General features: G+C 36.5%; 1 protein-coding gene across 3 annotated transcripts in view; it reads left to right on the top strand.

Moving 5' to 3' along the window:
- The window catches only part of SS18 (SS18 subunit of BAF chromatin remodeling complex), a 44003-nt gene extending 26926 nt beyond the window's left edge, over positions 1-17077 (top strand). Inside the window, exons 6-11 of one of the 3 annotated variants that reach the window (XM_065053372.1) lie at positions 6043-6210; positions 6916-7020; positions 9204-9296; positions 10019-10141; positions 12795-12928; positions 15372-17077. In XM_065053372.1, the coding sequence (XP_064909444.1) occupies positions 6043-6210; positions 6916-7020; positions 9204-9296; positions 10019-10141; positions 12795-12928; positions 15372-15398 (650 nt within the window). In that variant the 3' untranslated portion in view covers positions 15399-17077. The remainder of the gene's footprint in view (positions 1-6042; positions 6211-6915; positions 7021-9203; positions 9297-10018; positions 10142-12794; positions 12929-15371) is intronic. The other 2 variants (XM_065053373.1, XM_065053374.1) reach the window with 2 other exon arrangements.
- The last annotated feature ends 277 nt before the right edge of the window (positions 17078-17354 follow it).

Genomic DNA, 17354 nt, shown 5'->3' with positions numbered 1-17354 from the left:
TCAAAAGGTTTATTTTCTGAGCAAATAATAGTACTAAAGTAGCTTTGGCGAATAGAGGACTATCTAACCAAATTATAGGTTCCAGAACAAGAGCTGGTACCATTGCCTACACATAGTGCCACAATAACCTTTCACATTGGGTAACTCTAATTTTGCCAAATTTGGACCCTTTAGGCTGAGCCGTTTTCCATTATACGTGTCTGCTTCAAGGCTGACTTTTTTTTTGTGGAAGTTCACGGAAGTGAAAGCTGTTTCTGACAGTGGGGTGAAAAATTACGTTCTTTAAAATATGTCAGTGTCTCACAAAAACACTAGTAAATAGAGCACTTCACATGTAAATTTAGGAGTGCAGGTAGCCCTTTCTTTAGAGCAAGGCTTTGAAACTTGTCTGTTATGCCAGCAAGGTGCCATTTGCTGTTTCAATGAACTAGTGTCCTGAATTAGTCATATTATGAATATCTATAGAAGAAGAATTCTTTAAGTCTGAAGATGTGCATGTTTGTTATATGTTGGTAGCTAAGGTTTTTGTCTTAAGAATATCCCTAGTCAGGTTCGCTTAATACATTTCCTCCTTTTTCTACTCTTAGTTATTATGTTTATATTGAGATTTGGTGACAAATTAGAGTAAATATTTTTGTATCTTCCCTCTCTTGTGACTCTAAGACAGCAAGGGAGAGAATGGCAGAGAAATCTCTGACAACATGAGATGTTTAGATAGGTAGCCAAGAGAGTCTCAGTCAAGCACAGACACTGCAGGCTTCTCATATAAGTGAAGAAACAAGAATGAGCTGCTAGGAAATTGCATCGAGATGCACTTTAACAAAAAGGGAATAATCAGATTTGGACTAAAGATTTCTTAACTGGTAGTGTGTGCTGCCATTCAGAAACAGAAATGAAGCAAAATTTTGTGAGCCTCAGTATTCTTGTCAGAAAATATTTGTGAACCCCTAAGCATGCTTTGTTTCTTTATCTTATAAAGGGGTGATCCATATTTAGAATGAGAGATCCTACTGTATCTATTGGTTAATAAAACAACTAGCTAAGTATATTACTAAATATTCTGCAAGATAGGGTCTTAGTGTCTCAAATTGGGTGTTTAAAATTAGTAGATGTTTTTGACCTCAGTCTTTCTCTGCATGGATTCCCCATCTGTAGAGGAATTAATCTGTTGGTAAGATTATGATCCTGTCTGATTTCACAGGAGTACTGTGAAAGTATGTTTTTTATGAAGATTTGGACATTTTAGTCTTAAATGCCATAAGAAAACCCATGAGTAAATTAATCAGTCTGTCTTCAGTATGTGACTCGGCATGGCATCTCACGTGAACAGTTAGGAGGAAGCAAAATATTGAAATAGCTTTTTTAGTAAATAATATGTACTGTGTACTGAATGAGGCCAGTACTTCTACAGTGTAGCATGTTTTTTTCCTAATAAAAATGCAGGAAGGTTTGATCTAACCTTTGGGTGGTTTTAACATAACTTTTAAAATGTGTTTTCTAGCAAAACATCTTGGTGTGTACACACATTTTGAGGCAGATGGTGTTAGTAAGAAAAGATTTAAAAGTGCTAATTAAGAAATAAAATGCATAGTAACAGAACCCAGTGTTGGATTTACTTTTTCTCCACTTTGTACTCATAGATTTGCAATAGTTTATAGAGTGCTAGCCAGAGGAATATCTCCAGTGAGAAGCAAAACTTTCATGGTATTGTTTTTATATAGTCAGTGCAGTTAAAGCTTAAGAATATTAGTAATTTTGGACTTAGGAAGCAGAATGTTTTAAGTGTAAGGTTCTGTAGATGACTCTTGATTAAGCAGCTACTGTGGCAATTTGGGATATCCACAAGGAATATCTTGGCTACCTTTGTCGGAAAGGCAGGAAGCAGCAGGAGCTGAATATGGAAGAAACTCCCTTCTTATGGATTCATTTATTCTTTTCAATGGGAAGCTACTTATGTTGAATGAAATATTTCAAGTCTTGCCAATTTTTTACTTTTGGAGGGAAGGTATAAGCACGGTTTTCTGGAACCTGGTACTCATGTGGAAATCCCTCTTATGTTGAACAGGTCTTTCACAGAGAACAATAATAAACAATAGAATTCAAATGCTTTACAAGTAAGGACCAAGGAATTATCACATGGCCATCTCAGAAATGTTTTTTTTTTCCCTCGGATATTTTTGCTAAGCTTGACCATCTCAGAACCTGCATTTCTCAGATCCTTTTGCTAAGTTTCCATTCCCTTGCCAGAAGCACTTGAAGGAAAGTTGCCAAGCTCTCCAGTCTGTATTTAATGAGCATTATACATTGCTTGGGCTGAGGGAGGGGAGCTGGTTTACTTTTAACAGGGAAACTCTGCATGAGAATGTCATGTTAACTTGATCATTTGCAGAAGATTTGTCACATCTGGTGCTGAGATTTTTTTTTTGTTATGACAGCTTCATTTGTATAAACTTAGAAAAATTCCATCAAAGTTTCAGAGCTCTTTCATTTGCAAGCAAATAGGAAGAGATCACAGAGGTGAGGCAGGTGTGGAATTCCTGTTCTTTTGCTGTCCCCCTGAAGACAGGAACATCCGATGTTATCTGAAGAAATAGCTCGTACTGCTGCTTTTTGGTGATACTCAGCTGCTCCCAGAGCTCTATAGTCAGAACAGCAGAACCACTGGCTCATTTGTGAGTGTGGTTCTGCACTTCTTTGCTTCTTCAGAAGTTTCAACCATGTCAGCAGTTATTCTTGTTCTCTCATAGCATTTACCACCAGTATTTGAGATTCAGCAGAAGAGACAAAGTTAAGGAGACACTTTTAAACCACTAAGTTTTTCTGCAACTCTTTCATCCTCAGTACGCTTCTGGTGTCAAATTTGTTAGGTTTATCTGAGACCCGCTTCTGGCCTGCAGTTTTGTTTCTCTCTGTTCATCTTACATGTCTGAAGAGTAGGTTGGCAGTTTCCTGAAGTCATTTCTTGTCAGGAGACGGTCACCAGGTCACTGCACTTACAAGAAGATCGGGTAACATAACAGCTTATTTTTACTTATATCCACATACCTTTTCTTCTCTATGTGTGAGTCTTCCTTATGGCACACTAGATGAAGCAGGAACAGGTTTTTTTATCATTTAGTAGTTCTAGATGACTTTGAAATGAGCAGTTGAGGAAAATGTTGTGTATTCTTGATAATGTAGACTATTTTTAATTAAATTGAACAACAAGCAGTTTAGTTTTCACCTATTGTCTGCCCTGCTTTATACATTCACTTGCTCCAAAAGACTGATTTGAGTCAACACTGTGCATTTCTTAAATGCCTGTTTAATGGCTACTGAAACTGCCTGCACTCCTTACAGGATCTATAGTATTACTTCTTAGCATCTTTTTTTTTAAGATTTTTATCCCAAAATGCTTCCGGTATATTGACATGTGAAGGCTGCCGTTTGACTATACAGAAACATTTATGGAACTTTTGTACTACCAAAGGTAAAATAATTTCTTGGAAAGACAATAGTGTGCTTGCGTACTTGGATATTTACAGGAATAGTCCTACACAATATGTTCTTGGACTCGCTAGAAATCGGACTTTTTGTCTTCACTGGAATAAATAATTCCAAAAAAATTCACCAGAAAATAATTTCTAAGGAGAGTTTTTGAAAGCAGTGAGCATTCTCTTGCAGTGCACAGTTTTGTGAACTTCTGTGTTTTAAGTCTTATCTTAAAGTCTGGAAGAGATCATGACTTCCTCTGACTGTAGTTTGTTGTGACCTGGTTGGAGATTCAAGAGCTGTATTTTAAGTGGGCTGTAAAAATATGTGCTACGAGTGTTAAAAGTCTTAAAACTAATCATCTTAAGTTTTTGACCTAAGTTTTGTGGAGGGATTTTTGTAGGTTAGTTTTATGTCATATTAAACATAATACGATGAATAAATATAGCATTATTGTAGGCTTGAGTTTTTCAAAAGAAAAACTGAATTCAAGTTCCCTCAAAACTACTGCAGAAAATGGTTTTCTTGCATGAGACGATAGAGACCATGGTGGTTCTTTTAGGTATTGTCTTAATAAGAGAGAGATGTGAACCAAACTGGAAGGAAGCCAGGCACTCTGTTATTAACACAATACACAGTCTGATACAGGGTAGTGAATTCTCATTGTGGCTCTACAAAGTGTTAATGAAGTTCTAATTTAAAAAGCAAACAGAAAACCTCTACATTGCACCATGGGGACTGAACACATTTTATCACATTGTATTGTGACTAATATTAATATTGTTAATTAACAAGCTTTCCTGAGATCTAGGAATATTATGGCAACAAGTTTCTGGGTTTTTTTTTTTTTCAAGACTGCCTAATGTTTCTCAGTACCTTCAAACAGAGGAGCAGTGGAATGGAGTGATCTACATTGCCTACTTGTTCAGAAGATCAAAAAATGAAATATATTTTTGCAAAGTGAAAAATCATTACAGTATCTCAATTTAAAGTATTTAACTTTAAATTTGGGACACGGATACTGCCGTGCTGTAGGACAGAAGCATAACTGGATCATTTCAATAGTAGCCGATATTTATCTTCAGAGGAAAATGAAGCTTAACAGAACTAAGGCCACTTTACTTCTCACAGAGAGATTCCACACAGGGGTTTAATGGGATTTAACTAACGTACTTTGAATTCATACCATTAATTAACTTGGCTTAACTTTCTCTTGTATCCCCACATAAACGGGATCTAAGTGACTATGTCTTCCTTTCCTTATATAAATCCATTATCAGTATTGAGTGTATCTAGGTAATTTTCCAGTATTGTGGTTTATGCTAGTGCTTTATGCGTATGCTCCAGCACCTAGATATTACCTAGATATTTAAAAGTATTAAATGCAAGGACAAATCTAGCCTGTAGAAAACTAGATGATACACCATCCTTTTTCTCCTAGGATGGGGTTATGGAATGGCTGTGCCAGTTTGATGTTTTGATTTGTTTTGGTTTTTAGTGAGACCTAGTTAGTGGTCTTTCTAGTTCATAAAATGTTTTTTTAAAGGGGCAAAAAAAGCTCAGGGTTTCACCATTATAAAATGTGCAATAGGTGGTAAATGGTGTGAATTAATGTGTTGTAAACACGTTGTTTAAGAAGTTTAGCTCCTTGTCACAACTCTTTGCTTCTCGTATTTTTAATACCGGAATAACTCATGTCTGAAGTGGTACTGCAGAGGAAGTGAGGAAGGTGTTATTTTTTTTAAAAGTTATATCAACCTAACCTGCAATCTCGTACAATGAAATGGCGTAATAATAATTTTCATTGCTGTAAAGGTGGTCTTTAACTGTTTTCATTACTGAAATTAGCATTTCTCCAAGTTCAGCATTAACCAGATTTTCCCAGTTGTTAAAACACAGACAGTACTTGATCTTTCCTGGTATCTTCCTGTGGCTCATAGAAACTTGGTGCAGCTTGGTATGAAAAAAGATTTTTGTTACAGGCTGTTTAAGGCTGTTCAGTGGTGGGTAGAGCTTGTATTTCTATGGGCCTTATGCATACTGCCTATTGTGCGATTGTCTCAGTGGTACAAGCGGTTCGTCTTTACAGGCTTAATAAAATGGTTTATTTTGTGATAACAGCTAAGTGACTTGTTGATGGACTATAACAACAACTACTTATTAAAACTATGTCCCAGGGAGTTCATAATGTTAAATATTTTTCTGTGACTTATCAAGGTTTCACCATCTGGTTTTGATCTACACTTTCTTTGCAGATGCTTTTTAAAATGAGCAAACAAAGAATGGTAAAACTGTTTGTTATCTTTATGTATGAGTAAACTAATGTCTGTGTAGTTTGAAGAAAAAAATATCTAGAAAGCAGCCTTGTTTAGGCTGAGTTCTGTTTTGTAACTTGGCTACTGAATTGATCACCTGCATTTCCATAGGTCCAGAAATAATGAATTCTTATGAGAGCACTAGAAATATTGAGCATTTTTTGGTCCATCTTTGAAGGCTGTGTTTTCCATGCTCTTTTTGAAAGATTTAATCACAAATCATGTTTTACAGAAGACATATGTGATACTTTTACAGGTCCAATGATGCACCAGCAGCCTCCCTCCCAGCAATACAACATGCCCCAAGCAGGTGGCCAGCACTACCAGGGGCAACAGCCACCTATGGGGATGATGGGCCAAGTTAACCAAGGAAATCACATGATGGGTCAGAGACAGATTCCTCCATACAGACCGCCGCAGCAAGGTAGGACTTCAGTGTGTTTTAGATTGATTTTAAAATAATCATCTTTAAAACAATTTTATGTCACTTCCTGCTTACACCAAATTTTGGTCGAAACATCGGGTGTCACAGGCTTTGTTTGCAGGCTCTTTTTTATTAGCCTCTTGAGGGTGGTTCTTGCAGCAACGGATTACTGGTATTACCCTGAAACATGAAGACAAGTATTTCCTTTGTTTTGACTTCTTTCTGACAAGAAGTATCTAAAAATATGCATCTCAGATATGCTGATGCAGAATTCTGTTTCAATATTTAAATGACAGGTATAGAAAAGGAACAGAGTACCCGATTGGTTATTAATTTGTTCAGTTACAAAAAAGAAACAATATTCCACAATCTTGCTTTTTTTTCTCAGTCCTTTTAGAAAAGGGATAACTTCATTTTTAACAACTTAATCTGTTATACACATTCCTAAAATGAGCTCAAAACTGTAGTTTGATATGTATGTTCTCAATCTAGTGCAGCCAAACAAGTATGTGTGTGTATATATATATAGATAAATGCATATATATTTTTTATTTAAGTAAACTAGATTATATATGTTGTCTGAAATGCAACAATATGGGTGGGGAGTACATTTGAGAAATATTTCTCATACTAAAATCAGAAATTAGCAGGTTTTATATCACAGAAAACAAGTTATTTACGTATTGACTGGTTGTGGTTTTTCAGGCCCACCACAGCAGTACTCAGGCCAGGAAGACTATTATGGGGACCAATACAGTCATGGTGGACAAGGTCCTCCAGAAGGCATGAACCAGCAATATTACCCTGATGGTAATCTCTCATAAATATTAACTTTCCCATTTTCTATACCTGCCCAATACTAATGTAGTCATATGCCCCAAGTTAGAGAATGAGGCAAGAACAGTAACTGGATATCATACCTCACATTTACAAAACCTTCCAAATTCAGAATTGTTACTACAGTTTAAGTTACTATGACTGATTTTACAACTTACTTAAAGTATGTAATTTGTCATACTCTCATTTGAACCATGGAACAGTTTTAGTGTTTCAAAATGAAAATTCTGTGATTGGTTTATCTAAAATTATGGAAGGCTCCTAGTATACCTGGTAGTGTTGAGATGAATTAAAACAGTCAAGACTTAATTATAATTAAGACGAGGGCGATATCCTTTTATTAAAGATTTTATTAAAGTGGAAAAACGTGCTTAAAATATGTGGTTTCTCTGTAAATATTCTATTTTCTAACTTAGTGTTTAGTTTTAATAGAAGTCACACAAATGTGTTATTGCTGCTATGGATGGTATGGGCCTTTTGCTTGATTTTTACAAAGGAGTAAAATGGTCCCTGCCCTGAGGAGCTTGTAGATGTCAATCCTCTTTAGAAGTTCCCCCAGTGTGTCGAAGACAAGACCATAACGTCAAATTGCATAAATCTGTCCTCCTGCCTCTTGGAATTTAGTGTGCTGAGGGCTATTGGGTTGTGTTATAAGTTAGCAGAGTTGCGATTAACCTGTTTTTAGGCTGTGCGGAGTCTGGGAGAGCAAAGATGCCAACTCGTGACTACTGTGATAACCGTGTGTGCAACTTAATGGTGTCTCACAAAGTTCAAGGAATGGGGTAGATGTTAATGTTTTGAAAATGTGCACAAAGCAAAGCTGTGTAACTGCTAAAGCAACTACTCATTGCAAATGAAAGGATACAAGTTAGTTGTTTGAATTTTAATTTCTATTACACTGATTTTAAGATGCATCAGACCATGTCTATATAACTTGCAGTGTTAATGTTGGAGAGATATGTGCAGAGTTATTTTACAAGTTGCGTTAGCTTATAATTATTAAACTTTCCGTTTGGAACTTTTATGTTGTACACGTGAACTTAAGAGAGTTACAGGCAATTTACTGTAGTAAAGGCAATTGGATGTTACCATCGCCAGCTCTGTGGCAGCACAGATTACTTCTCTAAGACCTATTCCTTCTAAAGATTCATTCTTCATCATTACCTCATTATTACTCTTACATAGAAGGTAAAGAGAATATAAGGCTTATGTTAATGGTTATGTTTTTATGTTAGTTCAGTCAATGACATATGGTACAGTTGCAGAACTAGTTACAAAGACTGCTTAGTTTTAGAATAACATTTTCCATTCCTTATTTTTTCCCAAAATTTAATTCCAAATTTATATTATTTGTATAACGTTATTTCAAATTTACATGAAACTTTGGCTTGTTTTCTTGACAATAAGAGATATTTTGGTCACCCATAAGACAAAATGTCTTTGTTCTGAAAACAACAGGTGGGGTGTTTACTGCATGTGTCGGTTTCTTCATCAGGGATGCCTGTGGTCTCTGATAAGTAAAATTATCCTACTCAGGACTGGAATGTAAGAGGAAAAGTTTTCTTAAAACTTGTAGAAATTTTACTTGTAGGGAAAACCTTGAGAGTGTGATTTTTATTTATTTTTTTTTTCTGTCACTTAAAAGCAAAATTTAATGTAGATTGTGGTTCGTAACTTCATTGAACTTTATTTTCTATATTTCACACTGTTTTTAGCATATGCTTTTGAATTGGAGATCAGCAGAACAGGTGTTAAACAAAGTATGATAATTGCTTTCTTTGTTCATTCTAATTTAATTCAGGTTATTTACATGTGAAAGGCCTAAATGCTTTCATTTTTTTCTTTTTGAGTGAAAGATAAAGTACTTTTTTTTTTCCTCCCCCCCCGCAACAAGGATTATCAGAAGGTTAAAACCCATTCCTTGCTGTGATGTTGCTAAATCTACTGCATTAAGCCTTTTTTTTTTTTTCCTGTCACATGTTAATTCAAAATGAAAGGAAATCATATTAATAAATCTTTGGCTAATACAATTGAAAATTCTTTTCCATGTATATCCAGTTGAAATTTTTTTCATTTTTCTGAGAAATGAAATACTTTTAGGGTTTTCACTCAGAGGCCATTAACGTTTCTTCCTGTCTCTTGTCGAATTGATGTAGGTCATAATGATTACGGTTATCAGCAACCGTCGTATCCTGAACAAGGCTACGATAGGCCTTATGAGGATTCCTCACAACATTACTACGAAGGAGGTATCTATATACCTTCACACACATACGCACATACATTCCCTTTCCTTCCCCACTCGCAACGGGAACAAAAATTCTTGCACAACACAACTTATACCCATGCAAAGCTCTTGTAGAATACTAGTTGCTGGCTGTCTTGGAAATTGCAGGGAACTCGAAGCATTCGGAATAATTTCTTGCAAACACCCAAAATAACCACAATTTACCATTTCTAACAACAGTAAAATGACTAAAACACTCTAGAGACTTTTTTTTTTTACCTCGATGGAAATTTTTATTTAAACATAAATTTGTTGGTTCAGTTATGTATCTTTTTGTGTGTGTATATATTTTGTATAATTATAGTGCCGTTAGGAAACAGCTTGCTGATCTTGTGTAGCTAGTCTGTGCTCTTGTAGCTGTCCTTAATTTTGTCTTTTTTTTTTTTTTTAATTTTATTTAGCATAGTCATGATCCTATGACTGTGATGGTCCAGTAAATGTAATGCTCGTTTGGCAGAGATGCTGAAAATGCTGCAGTTCAACTTTGCAAAATTGGCTTTAACTGCAGTTTGTTTGACCGAATTCCTTCTGTTTGGTTTGAGTTTTCTTTGTTTCGTTCAGTTTTTGAACTCAATATTGCATTTTCATTTTGGTCTTGTGTTGTTGGCTGTGCATCTTAGAAGGAGAAGAACCAATAGAGTAGGTAGCTTTATAATTTTTTGCTTTCTTGCCGTCATCTTACAGGAAACTCGCAATATGGTCAGCAGCAAGATGCATATCAAGGACCGCCCCAACAGCAGGGTTATCCACCACAACAGCAGCAGTATCCAGGCCAACAAGGCTATCCAGGACAACAGCAGGGTTATGGTAAGAACTTGAAAAGATAGACAGCAGTCGCAGAAAAGAGCAAAAGAGATCCTCATATGTTAGTCCATCCCTGGTTTACTCGATTGAAAGGCCAGGCTTGTGCAAAAAAAAAAGAAAGAAGGCGGTGTGCTCGCAATGTCCCTGGGCCAAAACAAGAAGGCATAGAAGATGGCATCTTTTGGGAAGTGGATCTGTCAGCAACCTAGGACAAGGTGGTACCATAAAAAAGAGGGTGGCTGGAAAACATTTTAACAGGTGTCTGTAGTTTAGAAAGAGTCAAAGATTCTGCTCTTTTCTGTCTGTAGGTGAACACAGAGTCAGGAGGGCAGAAAGATGGTGGAGAGCCATTTATACCCTTTAATCCACTGCATTTGCCATTTAGAGCAAGATCTTTTAAAAATTAGGTTGATCATTCCTTTAAAATTCTTGTACTGATCAGTAAGGAAATTAATAGAAGCATTGTCTATGCATCTTTCAAGAGAGTTTGTCTTATAAATTTGCCCTAGTGGTGCAAGTTGTCAGATGTGTGGCACCAAAGAGAAATCCTCTGCCACAAGTGAGATCATGTAGTCCTTGGATTCAAGGAAAACCTCCCAAACAGGAAACTTTAACAGTATGTAATTTTTGTGCTGTATTTCTGAAATCTTGAGGTCAGAGAGCATACTGAAAATACTGCCCTCCTAGGTTTTGTTTGCTTACTTATTTTAAAGCTGTATATATTTGTCTCAGAAGAAGGAATCTCTGAAATCTAATTCTATGTATTTTAGCTTCTAGCATTGTTGCAGGTTTAAATGCTAAACCTTCCAGCATTGTGGGTATGTGAGGCAGTGCATGGCTGACTTGTTTATCATGTAGGTAAATGACAGATTTGCATTAAATCCAATTATGTTGAGACAGAGTTAAGTTCTAAGAGGATCTACTGAGATTTAGCAAGTTTTCTCCTTTTGGAGGTTGTGGATGAATTCCTAGTTTTAAAATCATATCCTTACATTCTGCTAAACATAACAGGAGCAGAATGAGGACTGGAGTTAAGGTCTATTTAGCACACTATTCTAAGTAAAGAAATAAAATCTGACTTATTCTGGAAAATTTAAGTTAAGAAATACTAAAGGAGAGGGATGAAAGAATCTGTTAAAGCGACTTACCTACTGTAAGTTGTAAACTGAAACAACCTACTAGTCAATTTCTATTGTTCAGCAGAACTAGATACTGACGTTTCATTCTTATTTTATGAAATCTGTCACTGAATATTTAGAATTCAACTATAAAGAATTACCATGAATAAATAAAACCAAGTTTCATTTGTCAGATGAACACAGCACTTTCTAGGATGTAGTATCCTTGCTCAATTTAATATTTAACTGCTTTCTAATTTGCAAAAATAAATCAGCATCCCAGCCATTATTATCAATCTTTAAGGTCTTGTTCCACTGTAGAAAGCTGAAACTGCATAGTTCAAGGTGATATGAAGCCTGAAGAGACTGGTGAGAGCATATGGAGCTTTTCTTCTCCAGATCATCTTTTTCACCATCTCATAGATGCAGAATTACTGAAGGATTTACCAGCTGATGTCATCTTAAAGCCCAGTGCCTGTAGCTAAAACTAGTTCTCTCTAGCACTGAGTCACACTGTTGCTAAAACACATCTGTTTCTTCTGAGAGGGGGAAAAAAAAAGGTTGGTTTGTTTGAAAGAAAGCACTTCTAGAGAGTTGCAAGTCTTCCTTAACTGCCAGGTTTTAAGAGTTGGTGTTGAAAAAGCTAACTTGGGTCCACTGCAAAAGATCGATCTGAGTGTCAGTGAAATACACAGTACCGTCTCTCCCAAGGTGGGAAGGAATGGAGTTAATTTTGTTTGGAATTGTAGTAACGTGCAGCTTCCAATGGTAGACAGGCTGAGCCCCTGTGAATAGTGACAGAAAGAGTTTGTATTGACAAAAGAACTCTTCCTTTTACAGCCAAAAGAGGCTGGAGTTAGCGTAGTGGTGTGCGGGGGGATTTTTGTTTGTTTTTTCCTATCCTTTTCTGAGAAAGTTAGATGACCAGAGGAGTATGGAGTAGAAGGTGCTTTTTTTCCATCCCACAATAGCGTTTACCGGTTGTCACATCTCACATTTTATGCATGTAACTTGCTTGCCTGACATCCTATTTATGGTTGCCTGCTGTGGTGTGAAACTGACTTTCTGGCAACGCAGCGATGCTCGTCTCTTCATAAAGTCCAAATGCTAAATGCAGCTGATCATCTGTCTGCTCCTGGCACTGTAAAGTTCTGGAACTGGAGCAGCATATGGCAGGAGGAGAGTCTGCCTCCCTCAATCCTGAAAGTACTCATGTTTATGACTTGTCATTTCTTGCTGCTTTCTTTCCTGTCTTATGACCTTGTGTGGGGAACTACATGCATTGGCAATAAGTAATATATAAATAAAGGTAAACATTTCTGTGGTTGGTGTACAGACCCTGTCAGCTAAGGTGCTTTCCAGGGTGAGAGGAGGGCCACTGATCCACAGAATGTTTTTAGGTTGAAAAAGACCTGATTGCACAGTAGAAATACTTCTTAGTATTCTCAGTTGTAAAATTCAACGCTTCTACTGTTCTTTTCTTTTTAACACCTTAAGCAATCTTTTTGTTTGTTTGTTTACATTTTAATAATCTCCAGGCCCCTCCCAGAGTGGTCCAGGACCTCAGTATCCCAATTATCCACAAGGACAAGGCCAGCAGTATGGGGGATACAGACCCACACAGCCTGGGCCACCACAGCCACCACAACAGAGGCCTTATGGATATGACCAGGTATTCTTTCATTGGATTAGAAAGTTGTGATTCTTAGACACTCCTTTGATAATCTTAGTTTATTGCAGACATTTAAAATAATGAATTTGAGGACATGGTCTTTCAGGTGTATACATACAGTTGTCATGGATTTTGTTCCTAAGTGAGTTACACAGAATCCTTTGTCTGGAGGTGTGATTAGATTTCTCTTCTGAGTTTGCAAAGTGAGGCCATCCAGACAATTTTTTTAGACCTTTAAAAATTAAGGTGATCTGTGTGATAGCCTCATGGTGAATGACTGATATGAAAGATGAGGTTCCCAGATCTCATGGTAGATCGTTCTTCGTTACTGCTTTGAAATAAAAATTGTTGAATTGATTTTCCACAAGCATAAATCCAGTAATCCTCCTCTCTAGTTGCAGAAGCACCTCAAGTGTGCAGCTGAAGTCCTTTGACTGTAGAGTTGTGTAGGGAGACACTGAGGCCTATTTTTGCACAGATTTTCTCTGAGCAGTATAAAGGAACACTGAACGTGGGAAAGAAGTGACCTGAAAATCAGCTGCTTCTTACCTATCTCTGCTTGGATAAGTTTAAAACAAAAAAGCAAGAGCCACCAAAACTCTAAGCTGGTCTTGCAGTGGAGGACTCCTAAAAAAACTATGTTCTAATAAAAGAATGAAGTAGAGGTTTTATTCCTGTTGAAGGTACTAAACTGTAAAAAACTAACCTTTGTGATATGAATTCACAGAATCACAGAATGTTAGGGATTGGGAAGGACCTCGAAAGATGGGACCTCGGACCTCCTGTGTTCCGGTTTATACCCGTTGCCCCATGTCTTATCATTGGTTGTCACCGAGAAGAGCCTGGCTCCATCGTTATGACACTCACCCTTTACATATTTATAAACATTAATGAGGTCACCTCTCAATCTCCTCTTCTCCAAACTAAAGAGCCCCAGCTCCCTCAGCCTTTCATCATAAGGGAGATGCTCCACTCCCTTAATCATCTTTGTTGCCCTACGCCGGACTCTGTCCTGCAGTTCCCTGTCCTTGAACTGAGGGGCCCAGATCTGGACACGATATTCCAGTTCAAAAATATATATATACACTATAATCTTTATCAGCATAAATAAAATGGAGATTAACTAAACATACCTTATGATCTAGTTGAGGTTCTAGTGTTTAAGTAAAATCCTGATTTGTCAGCAGGTGGTCAGTTGAACTTTCAAGAACTTTCCCTTGGAAGTGAGAATAGCCACAATTGTCCACATTTTTGAAGGAGAACAGTTGGTTTCCTTTCTACAGAAATTAGAGAAGGAAGAAGGAACAAACTCAGTCTGGTAATTTAGAGACAAACAAAATGTTTATGCACTGAACTTACAGCTTCTGCCTGTAAATAATAAGCTACAGGAAAATACTCTGCTTGTGGAAATGTAGGGTCAAGGAAACCTAATCTCAATTTGCAGTTTTTTCCAACTTTCTTTGCAGCAGAAGTGGATAACCCTCCTTGCACTTAGGCTCTACTCCTCCAGTTTGTGCAATCTATGTTCCACTGGGAAACTTAATTATAGGAGACCTCTCCACTCTTTCATGCTAGCCGTTCCCATAGGAATTGCACTGCCTAAGTTCTCAGCTGGCAGCTGTTCTGAAATACTTCTTCCTGATTGATTGTCATATTACAATGGAAAAAACCCTGAAATTGCAACATAAAACTGGAATTTAAAATACTTCCGTATCGAAATGGTGCTTAACATGGAATGGTGGTGGGCCTGCAGTTTGAAGCATATTCCCTTCATAGCACATTACTTGTTTCTGTAAGCCCTGAACCCTGTGGTGAAGGATCATGGTAAGCACGTAGCATTGATGCTTTCACCTCTGCCCTCCTCTGCATTCTGTCAAAAGAAAAGAGAATATCAATAAAGGTAATAATTCTGTGTATTGGCTCTATGGAATAATTGATTCCCATAGGATATGTTGACTAGTTCTTTATGTTCAGCAGGGTGTGCCTTGTGTTTTGAGATTTGTGTATCAGTCCATTCTGTGATGCTTGATATATGAATATTTTCAGTTATCTCTGAAAGCAGATTAGTTTGCTAAATTACTTTGAATTTAGATGACCTTCTCTTTTGGAAATGATTTTCAGATCTTAGGTGGGAAGTACTTCCCATCTTTTATTTTTGGTGGTGCTCTGTAGATTTCACAGCAGTCTGTTGAATTTAAAGACAGATGATTTTGATCAAATTAGGCTAATGGCTTTAAATTGGTATTATCAGTCCTACATTAAAACACAAAGGACTTACAGTGAGATGAAACTCTGTACCACTTACTTATCAGTTTTTATTTCACTGTTTATTTTTTTCCGCCTTTTAACATGATAGTTTATTTGGATGGTCTTCTGATTTCAGTTTTTCATACAGGAAAATATGCCTTGTGGTCTAATTATGTATTTTGAATTTCTTTTTTAGGGTCAGTATGGAAATTATCAACAGTGAAAAAATACTCACATTCCGGTAGGCAATATCTATTAGCAGCCATATTATCTCCTCAGCACTGTGGACATCTTCCTGAGATGAGAACCTCCCATTCCATCTAGCTTTTGGAAAAATCTTGTGGCTGTTTTATGGTATACAGTCTTTATGGGTTAATTGTTAAAGACTGTAGATTCTCAGAAACTGGTTTCACATCTCTACTCTAGATGGCAATATTGGACAGAAAATATGTGACATAACAATATGCAGCGAGTTAAGAACTGTGTGTCAAATAGACTGTTACAGACCGAAAGGTGCGAACAGCTTTGTATGTTTATGAAGGTTATGGGAATTTAATATTTTTTCCACAGATTTTTTTTGTAGGGGGAAAGGGGAAATGCACACTTTTTACAGCAGCAATATTTTGTATATTATGTTTTTCATGTGGTGAATATGCAAGACAGTACACTACTCACTGGGCAGGATAAGAAATCTACTGTTAAAAATGGGTAAAGGCATGATAAATGCTTGATTGTATAAGTCTCGAAATGGTGTACAATAAAGACAGTGAAAAAAGATGGAGAGCATCATACGTCACTGATAGGCTCATGTGCAAAAAATCCCAGTTATCTAAATGGGAACATAATTAAGGACAGTATAATATAGTCTTGTGCAAAGATTAATTTTTTAAGCTTTCCAATTTTTCTGAGTGAAGCATTTTTGTAAAAATTATTTCTAACATAGTTTGACAATTTTCTGCAACATTTTTTGGGTAACAAGATAAACGTTTGGGTTTTATTTCTCAAGTGTTTTGTCACAGCTTTGCATAAGCAAGCTATAATCCCTCTTATTAATTGCAATAACAAAGAAAATGACAAGTGTTAATTTTACTTGGCTTGAATATGCAAAGAACTTGAAAAAGAATATGGAGGACAGGACTGTATTGTATAAGTGTATTTTAACCTTTAGTTGAATAATTTGTATGTATCAAAATAGCCTAGAAGACTTTGTAAAGCCTATCTAAACTTCCCTAACTAGGAGTTAATATCTTTAGAAAGGGGGCATTTTTTTGTGCGTGTCCATTTTTCTTATTGGTTAACATGAGACCAAGGGATCTTTTATAACATCAAATGTAAAACCTGTTGGTGAGGTAAATGCCAGATTTTGTTTTGAACTGCATTAATGCTTCTAGTGTTGCATGTGAGATAGAGGCAGCACCTTGATCAATAGCATAGTACACAAAAATTTGGTTTTGAGAGGGTCCTGCAACTATATGTCAGATAACTAAATTGATATTCTGATGTGCAGGAATATATACATTCAGGAATTCCTGGCAACTTTTATAAAGGACAAAACTTAAAATTGGCCCGGTAGTTTTTGTTTTTGTTTTTTTTTTTTCAGTTGGCCATCATGTTTGTTGAGGGGGGGTGGGGAATAAAAACAACTGGTGTTCATAATATATATGACTATTATACGTGGAAGACAAGATTTTAAATTTGCTCATCATTTTTCAAGGGAAAACACTTTTCTTAAAGTCGGTAGAAAACACACATCAAGGTTTGAACAGATACGGCATGAGAAGCATTGTTATGAATGAAATGCTTGTAGGTTCTGTGCCAATTTTCCACCACTGTGTACTTCATTGGTATTTAAAACTGTACTCCATCAATTCTAACGAAAGAATAAATTATTTGTGATTTTAATTTTCTCATTTGTTTCTTTAAATTAGATCCCTATCACTCTGATGTCTCATCTGGAGACTCTGCTGTGGGTTTTTATTTTATAGAAGTTTGGCCAGAATAACCAAACTGTATTTGCATTCTAGGACTTTATCAAAATTCTCTTGCCATAGCCAAGTTAATTAGAATTAACTGTTCAGTAATCAGCATGTTGTGTAGGCTGTTTGTTAGGAAACTCTTCCTCTGAAAATGAAGGTCCATGAGGCTATAATCAAGATGACTGAATTAGATAAATGAGTTG

This window comes from Columba livia, chromosome 2 (genome assembly GCF_036013475.1).
Source record: "Columba livia isolate bColLiv1 breed racing homer chromosome 2, bColLiv1.pat.W.v2, whole genome shotgun sequence".
Lineage (NCBI taxonomy): Eukaryota > Metazoa > Chordata > Aves > Columbiformes > Columbidae > Columba > Columba livia.
This window is presented reverse-complemented; position numbering and strand designations above follow the sequence as displayed.